The following is a 12,660-nucleotide window of genomic DNA, read 5'->3' on the forward strand; positions in this document are numbered from 1 at the left end:
AAATCACTTAATGGGTACACCATGGTATTTTGTACAAATGTGTTAAGTCTGCGTAAGGGAATAGCACTGGTGGTGACAGTCCATTCTCAACCTCCCATGTGTGACATAATCTAGCTTTATCTAAATACCTTCCTACAGGTGTAGTTTGAGCTTGGATAATCTGCATGATAGAGGATCGCAGGTATGAACCACAGTCCTAAAGAGTGTATGTATTGGTGCATCCTATTCTTGAATATATGAACCCATGCTGTAAACCTCTATGACTCTACGACTCTATCTGAATAAGCAATTCAAGAGGAATCATTGGAACATGGGTCAGCCTCAGTAGCTTAATTTTCTGTAAATATCTGACTCCATGACTAAGCTGCTTTCTTCCAATAATATTTAACATACGTTCTGTTAAACCTAAGTGCTGCCTTTACTTATTTAACCACCATTGTTTCGCATGATCATGAGAAGTTTTTCCAAACACGGTTATCCAGATTTTTTTAAAGTCCTGTAGTATTGTTTTGCAAATCATCTACTAAATTTGGCTTGAGTTAGGAATTGTGGATGGCAAAATGTTTTAAGCAGACAAATATTAGATCCAAAATTGGAAAGCGTCTTGTGTCATTCTTCAACAACTTTTCTCCGTATTGTTCAAGTTTTCAGTTCATAATTTCCATAAAAGGAGAATATTTGTGCTTTGCAAATGGACAGGGAGGAAATATTGTGGTGAGTTGAGTACAAATCTAGTTTCGGATGACTACGGATTGGAAGTAACATTGATGATGACTAGAAATGAGTCTATTTGTCTACACTTTGGTTTTTAACCTTGGCAGAAGATAAATCACTCAAGACTTTGGAACTGTTACTACCTATTTTTTGTAAGGTGTCCTGCAATAAAAGACTTGAGTGTGATGTTTTTTAGTAGACAGATTGACTCATGTAGGTGAAGACTGCGTTAAGGTACAACAATGTGAAACAGAGTACAGCATGAATTTCAATAGATGTTTCAGATAGATGTTTGTGGCTAACCAAAACCTCAAAATGTTTTTTTCCTGTCATATGCGCAACTATTTATGTATTTTTTTTATTTAAAATCCACAGGAGTGAAGAAGGGAGACAGAATTTCAATCTACATGCCAATGATTATAGAATTGGTTGTTGTCATGTTAGCTTGTGCCAGAATAGGGGCAATACATTCCATTGTGGTAAGAAATGAAATTACATGCTTACTTAGCCCTCCGTAATCAGGGTGAATGTTATTATATAGGCATTTAAATGTTAAGATCTGTGTAATTGTTTAATGAATGTCTTCATTGACTAGGCTAATTGGGCTAGCGTTATCCAGAGGTATGCTTACAGCCCTACAAACCACCTTCTCGCCTATTAAAGATACAGTAGGACTCCCTTTAAGGACATATGGAATCTTCGGCCTAAATTTCCCAGTCCAGTTCCTTACTGGAATTGTAGCAGCCGGGACGGATATTTTGATGGACCAGCAAAAAGATCCATTGACTTTGGGTGGGAAAGTTTGGACCCGAAAATCCTACCCAATGGGCCCGATTTTACCAAAACTTCACGCCCGTTTTTCGGGCGCAAAATCGCGGTAAAGTTGGGCGTCGGGCCTAAAATGCGATCTGCACTTGATTCTGAGCAGATCGTGCCTTTCCCAACGGCTGATCCGGGCGTGGCTCTGGTGCGCGCCCGAATCGGCCGGCACGATGATTTAAATGCATTTGCATGCATTTAAATCGACTTAATGAACCTCCCGCCCAACTTTACCAGACATTTCCACTTTACCACCATTCGGCCCAATTCGCATCTGCGCTTTAAGCGACCTGCTGGATAAAAGTCCGAAATGGACTTGTATTCAGCAGGGGAACCGGTGAAGCCAATCGCCCCCGACCATCCTTCGCGGACACCCCCCCCCCCCCCCCCCGCGCGAACCACCCTGGCAGCCCACACCGCCCCCGCCCCCCCCCCCCCCCCCCCGCGATCGGACCCCCCTGGGAGGCACACCCCCGACCTACCTTGATCGCTGGTCTCCCTCTACCATCCTTTCGATCTGCAGTCCATCCATAGCCTCCTGCATGTTCCAGCCTTGCTCTGCCTTTCCCGGGGGGGGGAGAGGGGGGGGGGGGGGGTGGCGCTGCCAGTCTGCGGCCGATCCCTCCTCCCCACTGGAGGAGGGATCTGAAGAGGGCTTCCCCCCCCACCCACCCACCCACAACCAAGGGCAGACACGTCACTCCCCTTCTCCATCTCTCACCCCCCCCCCCCCCTCCCCCAGGGAAAGGCAGGGCAAGATTCGGGCACCCCTGCCTCTGGAGCAGCCTTGCACCGTTTGTCATCATTTTAAAATCTGAACATTGCACAGAATGTGCTGCTTTGCCTTTTGCGCCCGGGCGCCCTGCCTACGGTCTGTTCTGAACTGCGCATGCCCAGTTCGGAACTCCGGTCGCTCCAGCAGAGCTAAGCCCTGCCCACTAGACCAGCGCCGAAATAAGGCGTATGGGCGCACTGGAGCGCAGCTGCCGGGTTTGGATCCGTTTGACGACCGGACCCGGCACTTAGTCCCGATTTGGTAAAATCGGCCCCAATGAGTCTGAAACATAGAGTGGCAGCAAAAATGGCTTGGAGGAGGGTCGTGAGGAGAACTGAAGGATGATTGGGACGTCTTTGGTAAAAGCATTGTCTCAATTTATAAAAAACCAATAGAAGGACAAATTAAAATGAATCTTAGGAAATGTCATATCCCACCTATCGATGCAAGTAGAACTTCTCAATGCCAAGATAGAGTGATGGAGAAGCTGTGGTGTTGAGGGCACAATCTTCCATGCTTGCTGGCTAAGCCCAAATATCCAGCCCTCTTAGCAGAAGTTGCTGCGTGACTTGCATAAAATCATGATGCATACCACAGATTCCAGATTGATAGTTTTTTTTGCATGATGGGTAGTTCCTCTCCCTTGCCCTCCACCACCACCAAAACATAAGATACCAACAATGGAAAAATTCTGTGTTTTCTTTTAGTTGCAGTCCATTGATAGCCAACATACCAGGCATTAACACCAGCTTCACCATGACCATTGAAGATGTGTTGAACTTTGCACAAAGAAATTCACTCTACCACCAATATGCCATATTTACAATTTGAGTAATGAAATCCAGATGCTGTATGTAAATCCAATTTACTGTCATTGGATTGTCAAATAATTATAATTTTAATATCCAGTTTGCAGGATTTTCCGCAGATTCTGTGTGTGAACGAATTTTGGATTCTCACTGTTCTCTCCTAATTACAACAGGTAAATCAACAGCCATTTACCCAAGGTTGTACTTTGTACAAACTTTGCCTGTAACAATGCTTCCAGGCTTCCTGCTGTATCACTTTCAGCAGTTCATCTGTTGTTGAATTGTAAATACATTTTAAACTGCAGAGAAATTGGGAATTTTAATGCGAGTGTGTAGGTCAGATTGGGTGCGGGTGGGGTTAAAAGAACAAAAGTTCTAAGTGCATCAGAAAATTGGCTTCAACCTGATATCCTCTCGGGTTGAGTGAGGCAGGACAAGGGGAGAGCAGATTTGGATTTTAAATAAGTTAATGAGGCTGGAATGGACTAATTTAACCTCCTTTGCAATTTGAACTGTGGCCGGCCAGGGTAAACCCAGCAACAGCAGTGAAGTAAGACAGCCTTGAAGAGTATCATCATTGCACACTGTGTGGGCCAGGACTGCTTCCTCCCGGCCAGCCATGCCCCATACCTTTGGACAACCCCCCCACCCCCCGTCCCAGGGGTTGGTGATCAGATCAGACCTCGCTTCAGGTTTACACTCCCACCCCCCACTTGTGGGATCAGACCTACCTGGTCCTCCTTCAGAACACTGGAAACCAAGCTGATCGAGTTGACTTCCTAGCGGTGAATGCAAAATTTGCATGCTGTGGAATTAAAGCACCATAGCATGTGCGGCAACTCCACCTGGAATGCCCACATGCTACTTGACACCCACATCTACCTAACCCAAGCTGTTGACAAGTAAAAATTCCCCCATGATATTCCTGTTGATTGTATTGATTTCCATTTTTAAAAGTAAAGTGATTTAAATGATAAAAATACATTTTGTCAATAGCATGATGTTCATAGTTTCCCAGCAACAAATCTCTGCTGGCACATTCCCACTCCCACCTTTCGGCCAGATGATAAATCTGGTTGGGTGTCAAGCAGAACTCCCCGATTGTTTTAACAAAATTGGACCCTGCTATTAAGATCATCAGGGTCTCCACATCTCCAAACTCTCCAACTGTGCTGCGCACTGTGCCCACTGTTCCCATCCCTGCCCATTGCGCATGGCAGTCCTCTCCCCAGTACCATGAGCATGGAGTGATGATCTTAGCTGCCGTCTGTAAAAATAAAAGATGAGTTAATATTTTGTATATAGATCTTTATCGGAAATGGTTAGATTTTAATTTGTGAAAGGTGCATTGTATAAATTGACAATTTAATTACAGCGTATTTAGTTTTTGCAGTGTTCACAATGCCATATAACTATACCTTGTTATTTGCACAAATGCATATGTATTACAGATATTTCACAATTCTGCATTAATAGAGGCAATTAAGCAATTTGGAACCAGAAAGGTGGATCACCGAGGTTCTTGCATGAGATAGATATAATGGCAACAAGCTGAGACCAGTAGTGTCACAGGGATCTGTGTTTGTATCTCACCCACTCAATGTATTTAATAATGACTTAGGTGATGGGATAGAGAGACACATAGCCAAGTTTGCCGGTGACGCACAGGCGGGCGGCATCATAAGCAATGTAGTGGAAGCATACATTAAATGAAACATGTGGCAAATAGATTTCATTACAGACAAGTGTGAGGTCATCTGGTTTGGAAATGAGGATAAACCAGAGTTCTTTCTAAATGGTGATAAGCTAGAAACAGTAGAGGTCCAAACAGACTGAAGTGTCATGCAACAGGTACAAAAAGTAATTAAACATGCTAATGAAATGTTGATCTTTATGTCCTGAGGGCTAGAAACTAAAAGGGCAGAAGATTTTCTACAGCTACACCAAACCAAGCTTTGACAACACCTAGAGTGCGGTGTTCAGTTCTGGACACTGCATTTCAGAAAGGATATATTGGCCTTGGATGGAGTCCAGCCTAAATTTATTAGAATGACACCGAGGCTCCAAGAGTTAAATTATGAGGAGAGATTACACTAAATGGGGTTGTATTCCTTGGAATTTAGAAAGTTAAGAGGTTATTTGATCAAATGATTAGATGGACTGCAGCAGTTCAAGAAGGTGGCTCACCACCACCTTTCCTCAGAATGGGCATCAAATGCTGGCCTTGCCAGTGATGCTCATGTCTCATGAACAAATGAAAAACACAATCATGCAATTAAGAGGAATAGGTAGGGTAGATAAACTGTTTCCACTGGGAAAACCAGGAGACAAATGAAAAATTAGAGCCAGGCCATAAAGGAATGAAGTTAGAAAACACTCCTGCATAAAAGGGTGGTGGAAATTTGAAACTCCGTTCCGTTTTTAAACAAGAAAACAGATGACGCTGGGTAAATTTGTTCATTTTAAATCTGAAATTGAGTTAAGGAATATCAGGAAAAGCTGAGTCATATGGAATTTGGTCACAGTCAGGCATGTTCTCATTGATTGGCAGAACAGGCTGGAGGGTTTAATTGGTTTAGTCCTGTGCCTATTTTCAGACAGGCTGAGCTCATGTTGGCTTGTTAGCCTTTGGAAGGAAAGGAACTATGCAGTGTGGAGTACCTAGCCTTATTCTGCTGCCTTTCCCGGGTAGACTTTTTAAGCTGCTTTTGGTAGGGCATCAGGAAGTTTGTGACTGATCGTGCGAGATGAAGTGAAAGGTCTGATGTTTTTTTGGGCATCTTAAGTGGTTTGTAACCGTCCCTTCTGGCTGATCTACACTAGGTTAAGAATCCAGTAAAAATTATACATTCAATTGTAAATATTTAACATTTTAACTCTCATGTTTTCTTAGATGGATTTTACAGAGGGGATAAACCCATAAACTTGAAGCAAATAGCGGATGAAGCACTCAGGAAGTGCAGAGAGAGGTGTGTATGGTGCAATCCAGTAATTTAAGTGACCTTAAATCTTGTCTTTTTTTTTTTAAGGGCATGTGAATCATAAAAGATGATGAGATTTTCTGATGTCTGTAATTCTTTTTTGTTCCTTACCTTTAAAATTTATATCTGTTATTTTTTTAAAAAAGTTCTGAAAGTTGCTCTGGCCTCTAAAGTAATTTTCTTTGAAGGAACTTCTCTGTTGGAAAGTGCATTGTTGTAAAGCACCTTGGAGTTACAGAAGCTACAGGAGCTACAGACGAAACTTGTACAGACAGAGCTTCAAGTAACACACAGTCGCCACCTGCAAAACGATCCTGCTACAACCTCCAGGCAAGGGGAAAAGCAGAAATATTTTAACAGATGCTTCAAAATAGGATAAAATCTATCGTGCTGAGAAGATTTATTTCGCCTTTTTTTTGGAGTTGTTCAGTTCAGTTTGCCTTTGCACATATCTGAATGCAGCTTTACATTGCTCGTTTCTCACCTCAACCTTCATTTTAATTGGAATAGCATTGTGTGTGTGACCTGATTCATTTTGATTTCTGCAAGTGTGATCAGCAAACCTTGATTTTTTTATTTTTATTTTCAATATTGGTTGTGCCCTTCTCAATTCTTAAAAACTGCATTGACATCACTAATATACATTAAAAAAAGCAAACTAGTCAATTTTCTGCTTGGAATTACTTTGGAAATTGTGTAGTAATGTTGTATGGGAGAGGTCTCAAATCTGTCGTAGTTGCAAAAGTATACATTTTTAAAAAGGAAAGCCTGCATTTGCCAAAATGTTGCTTCTTTCATCTATGAACTTTCTACAGGATAAGGACAATGAGAAAGCAAAGAATGTTCATCATAAAATGCAGGTATTTTAGTCTTAATGAAGCTGCCAACTTTGAAACCTGCACATTAACTTTGCTATATGTTTCTCTTCCCTCCCACCCTGCCCCAGTTTATTAACATTATTTGTGGAGCTGTCTGGCCATATGATAACTGGTGTGCACTCTTCTCCTGACTACCCTTGTAGTTGCTGGTGTTCTTTTAACACTCGCTGTTCTGCACAGCTTGAACCAACTTACTGATGCTATAACAAGCTTTCTTTTTCAAACGACTCTAAATTAGAGAGTCAGTGGCGTCCCAATATTTGTGGATTCCATCTAGGTTCACCATATTCACTAAACAAATCGAGGATTAGACGAGAATTGATTATGAACTGTTCATATCCTTCTTTCCCATTTTTATTAACTGATGTGGTGTAAGTGGATTAGTTGTTATTGTGACACTGAGAAACAGCTTGTAACCTAACCATGTTTGATATGGTGGTTATGAAGAAAAGTGAAGAGTGTTGAACCATTTTTATTATGAGACTGACCAGTTTCTATGTTGCTTCAGAAGTGTCCTCAAGTTAAAGTATTCACTGTTTTCAGAGATTTAAAGAGCAGAACTTTTGAATGTCTTGACAGCTTGATACCGTCCTTTGCTAGACAGGTCCTCTTGACATTTTTGACAGATTCACGTGACAGGCTTTCCTGACTGTTTTGACAGTTGATTTGGTTCTTTATGTAAAAATTTGGAAATAGTGTTAGAGCACAGTGTTAGACCATCTGCTCAGCCAGCATCCGCAACCAGCAACTTGCCAATATAGCTGACACACACACCTGCCCATGCACATGTACACACCCCCATGCACCCCTGCACGCACACACACACACACACACACACACACACACACACCCCTGCATGTGCGCGCGCAGCCCTGCATGCACAGACGCACAGCCCTGCATGCACATACAAACAGCTCCCCCCCCCAACATGTGCACACACCCCTGCATGCATGCACACATACACCCCCCCTGCATGCACGCACCTCCGCATACACACAGATAAGCCATGATTGCATCAGATAGCCTGCGCAGGCCCCCCCCCCCCCCCAGCCGCGCGCAGGCACAGATCAGCCATGATCACATCGGATGGAAGAACGACATATGTGTAGTTCTATGGTCCTATCCTCGCACTTCTCTCACACAAATAGATGTTATTGGTTAGCGAAACATTGCCCCCAGTATTTACAGGTGGAGCAGGTTGTACAGTTTTAACATTCACAAATCCAGGAGATTTGGTTTCCCTCAGCTCCTGCCTAATTAAGTGACAAGACAAGATTAACATTTTTTTGTCTTCATTTCCTGTCCAGAACCATCTAGATTGGGCAATTTGCTGGCTGTCAGTCGAATAGGCTTTTTTTTTTTTGCTTCAATCTGCAGCTAGTGAATGAGGAATTGGAAAGGTTGGAAGGGATGGGGGTGGTGGAGGAAGAGATTGGAGACTGGAGGTAAGCGGAGAGGGGCAGATCAGTGGCAGGAGGCTTGTGGGGATAGGTAGGGAGAGATCGAACGTTGGAGGCAGCATTAGGGCAGTGGGTGGATGAGGGGCAGTGTGATTTAGCTGGTGGTGGAGGAGGAAAGGGATTGGAGCCAGGAGATTAGAAGCTGAAGGTGGCTGGGGATCCGAGGAGTGTGGTGAGTAGAAATTGGAAAGGGGAGGGGGGAGATTGGAAATGTTGGAATCAGTGGTGGTTAAGGACCAGAAATCTAGGTTGGTGGGAGATTGCGGCTCTCAGAATGTGGAGACAGATTCTGAGGTCCTATCTTGGTAGTGATTTACAGGTAATACAAATACTATAGATGAAAATCTTAGAAAACAGAAACTACTTGAAATAGCCACCCGGTTAGGCAGCACCTGTAGAGAGAGAAAAACAGTTTTCATGTCAGAATGCTTACTTTGCATCAGGTGGTCTTGCTGGACTAGAGTGAAAAGACCCCTGTTCCACCTGGTTCCCAAGCAGTGCTAGAAAGACACTTACCTATTGTATTCACCATTCCCCTCTTCCCTTTAGCTGCTGCCTTTCCCAGATTGGAAACCTGTGCATCCAATTTAAAATTAAAAATGGAGGCAAGATCTGAGGCTGTCAGCCTTATTAAAATATACAAATGCGCACACCTCCAAAGACTAGTTTGGCTGCCTGTCTCCAGTATCATTTTTGGGGAAAACTAGAAATGGACAGATTTGAGCTGGGTTGATTTTGAGATTGAAAAACATTTGTATGTTCCCCAACCCAAACCCTACTGTTTCCCACTAATGTAAACTGGTTATCACGTGTCTGAAGTATTTAACTTGCACAGAAAAAGAACAATAAAGAACCATTTGGTTCCTACAAGTCTTTAGAGTGCATAACATAAATATCAAAGAATGAGGGAGGCCTTGCTAGAATTCCATGTATGCTGGATTTTGGATGTTATCGAAGCAGCCTTGGCTTCTTATAAACTGTATAAGTTTGAGATTTGTAATGAGTACAAAAGCTAAAAATTGTGTGATGGAATAGTATAGCCATTTTACCTCTCCCACAACATGAACATGCATGTTTATTCAGGCTTTACATAATTACACTGGCGTTTGAAAAATGTCTTTCTTCAATTTTGAGGCTGTTTAAGTTTTAGGGCTTCACTCCATTCTATAAATTAATGGGGATTTTTTAGAGTCAGTGATTCATCTTGATCAAATACTATAGTTGTTGGTGTGGTACAAAAAATTAATCATCGCTTAACCATTAGTGGTGCTGCGCCGCAAGAACCTTTTTTTTTTAAAGTAATCATGTTGAACTGCTAAAACATTGACTGCATGGCTTTAACCTGTAACAAAAAGAATGCCAAATAACTCATGGTATAATTCTTTGTATACTAATAATGTTGCATAATTCTTGATCTTCAGAGCTGCATGCCTTTGATTAATGCAAATTCTGCAAGCTTCTGCTCTGACTTTGCTGCAATGCTTATAAGTAGAATGGGTGGGATTCGCCGGCCGCGCTCGTCCCAAAACCGGAGAATCCCACCTGACATCAACGGATCTTTGCGTGGTCCACCCCCCCGCCCACTACGATTCCCGTGGTGGGCAGGACGGGAGAATTCCCCCCAATAAGTTTATAATATATAGCATTCATCGGGCGATTTATTGTGTCCAAGTCATTGTTGTAATTTTAAAATCTGAATCTTAAAACTAGTCCCTTTCTGTTCAGTTAATTAACGTGCCGAAAGATTTTTTTTTTTTGCAAAGCCCCTCTTGTTTTTCCACCCTCAAGCTGGCTCAGCTGAAGCACTCTTGCCTCAGGCGATTGTGTATTTGATTATTGGGCTGAGAGTCCCTAATGTAGGCTGCCAAGTCATCGGATGAAATATTAATGTGAGATCCTGTTCGGATAGTTCAGATGGGTCTTGTTGATCTCATGTACTATTGTGAAATAGAGCAGGATGTGCTCCCCGTCAACCAGTGATTCAGCAAAATTAGTAATTGACCACACTGTTTGTAAAATGTTACAGACACAGGTTAAACATATTTGCCCACGTAAGTCACGGTATTTTTAAAAAATGAAGCACTTGGATCCATTTTGTGACAAGGAGGTATATAAATACAAATATTACCTGGGTAAGCCCTCTTCAGCCACAATTAAATCTGCCTTCACCACACACTCCATTGGTGCTTTTCAGATCCTAATCAACAAAGAGTGGAATGCACAGCTGGAGAGTCTGATCCAGGCTGATTCCATTGTGCCTTTCAAAAGAGAATTAGGTAACTGCCTGAAGAGACAGAATTTGCAAGGTGATGGGGGGAGAGGCAAGGGAATGGAATTCGACGAGTTGCTCTTGCAAAGAGCCAGCATGGACAAGTCAGGCCAAATGACTGCCTCCTATAATTAAATGATTCTTCTATTTGCTTTTAACAAAAGCAGGAACATGCAGATCAGTCAGCTTCTTCAAAGGGCAATATTAACATTTTCAATGTAACCCTTTATCAGAATACCTGAAACTGCAATCCTCTTTTAGATGCTGATTGATCGGTATTTTATTCAGCATTATTTTGTCCCAGATATCAAGCATTTATTTACTATTCATACTGCTTTTTTACTTTGGTTGCCATCATTTGTCCCAAGATTGGGGAATTAGAAGTTGTACATATGATCATGAGTATTTTATGCTTGTTTTTGTCGAACTTGAGTGCTTCAGTATCAAAGCACATTATGAATTGATGGAGGAGTAAAGTTCCATGATATTAATATACGCTATGATTAATGTATCTTCAATTGCTGCAGCTGGTTAGTTTTATAATTGTTTACAATTTTAATATCACGTTGACCGAACTTTGTACATTTCAGATTACATGGAATGCAGATGTTGACATCTGGTGGCATGATTTAATGAAGGAAGCTAGTGATAAATGTGAACCTGAATGGTGTGACTCTGAAGATCCCCTTTTTATCCTCTACACCAGTGGATCAACTGGAAAACCAAAGGTAATGACATCCCTCTTAAGACAGCAGAACATGTGAACATGATTCTTTGGGAAAGATCAAATGGTCCACAAAGCCTGCCTCACCTTCATAGTGCCTGGAGCGCCATGGCTGGAAACATCCTACCACTCCCTCCATAGTCATGAAATCTCCTAGGAGAGACAAAAAATGCAGAGTAAAATAGGGCAGTCAAAGTCAGTCCAGGAGACTACACTGACCATTACAAACTACATCCTTTTTTTATAAAATACAATCTTAGCCCCAATCAAGACCAGTCCAACTCGCTTTTGAAGGCATGCAGAGAGTCAGCACATACCAGACAAGCTAGCAACTTTATTGCAAAGGTGCACTCACTACTTTCTTGGAAAAGAAGAACTGTATGACATCCGACTGTTCTGACTTTGGCATAGTTTAAATCATCCTCCCCAATCTGTCAAATGGAAATAATCTAGCAGTAGGTATGTTGCCTAGCTCTTTGATTATTTTATACAACTCCAACAGCTTGCTTCCAGATCCACGCTGTTCTAAAGTAAATACATCCAGCTCTTTAACCCATCTGGGGTGGCACAGTGGTTAGCGCTGCTGCTTCACAGTGCCAGAGACCCGGGTTCAATTCCTGGCTTGAGCCACTGTCGGTGCGGAGTTTGCACGTTCTCCCCGTGTCTGCGTGGGATTCCTCCGAGTGCTCCGGTTTCCTCCCACAGTCTAAAAATGTGCGGGTTAGGTTGATTGGCCATGATAAATTGCCACTTAGTGGCGGGGGACTAGCAGGGTAAATACAGGATAAGGGCTGGGTGGGATTGTGATTGGTGCAGATTCGATGGGCTGAATGGCCTCCTTCTGCACTGTAGGGATTCTATGATTCTAAAAGCTAGGAATCATTTTTGTGGCACCTTTTCCAAGGCCACTGTGTGAAGGTTGTAGCCTTAATTTGGCCAATAAAATTTCAGTAAATTCTCATTTAAAAGTTGTGGTTGTATTTATGAAAATCATAACTTCAGTTGAAATGACTTTAAATGAAACAAAGGTTCCCACAAGAATCAATGTTAAAAACTGTAGTTAGACTTTGCAGGACCTGTCTGATCAGGAGAAAAAACCAGATACTGAAACATTGTACCCTCTAACATGAAATATTTTGCATTGCTAAATTCCTGCATTGGAAATGGAATAACGTTTTAAAATAAATTTTGAAAATATGAAACAAAAATGTAACTTTCTGCTTACAAGTCT

General features: G+C 42.2%; 2 protein-coding genes across 3 annotated transcripts in view; one reads left to right on the forward strand and one right to left on the reverse strand.

The window, feature by feature from the left end:
- acss2 (acyl-CoA synthetase short chain family member 2) overlaps window positions 1–12,660 on the forward strand; it is a 78,310-nt gene that overhangs the window by 31,384 nt on the left and 34,266 nt on the right. Inside the window, exons 4-9 of one of the 2 annotated variants that reach the window (XM_078236642.1) lie at window positions 1,090–1,193; window positions 3,218–3,290; window positions 6,011–6,086; window positions 6,287–6,428; window positions 6,914–6,958; window positions 11,296–11,433. In XM_078236642.1, coding sequence (XP_078092768.1) covers window positions 1,090–1,193; window positions 3,218–3,290; window positions 6,011–6,086; window positions 6,287–6,428; window positions 6,914–6,958; window positions 11,296–11,433 — 578 coding nt within the window. The remainder of the gene's footprint in view (window positions 1–1,089; window positions 1,194–3,217; window positions 3,291–6,010; window positions 6,087–6,286; window positions 6,429–6,913; window positions 6,959–11,295; window positions 11,434–12,660) is intronic. The other variant, XM_078236643.1, reaches the window with a different exon arrangement.
- LOC144508572 (uncharacterized) overlaps window positions 4,218–12,660 on the reverse strand; it is a 53,529-nt gene continuing 45,086 nt past the window's right edge. Inside the window, exon 4 of the mRNA XM_078236645.1 lies at window positions 4,218–4,384. Coding sequence (XP_078092771.1) covers window positions 4,255–4,384 — 130 coding nt within the window. The 3' untranslated portion in view covers window positions 4,218–4,254. The remainder of the gene's footprint in view (window positions 4,385–12,660) is intronic.

The sequence above is a fragment of the Mustelus asterias genome, chromosome 20 (assembly GCF_964213995.1).
Source record: "Mustelus asterias chromosome 20, sMusAst1.hap1.1, whole genome shotgun sequence".
NCBI lineage: Eukaryota > Metazoa > Chordata > Chondrichthyes > Carcharhiniformes > Triakidae > Mustelus > Mustelus asterias.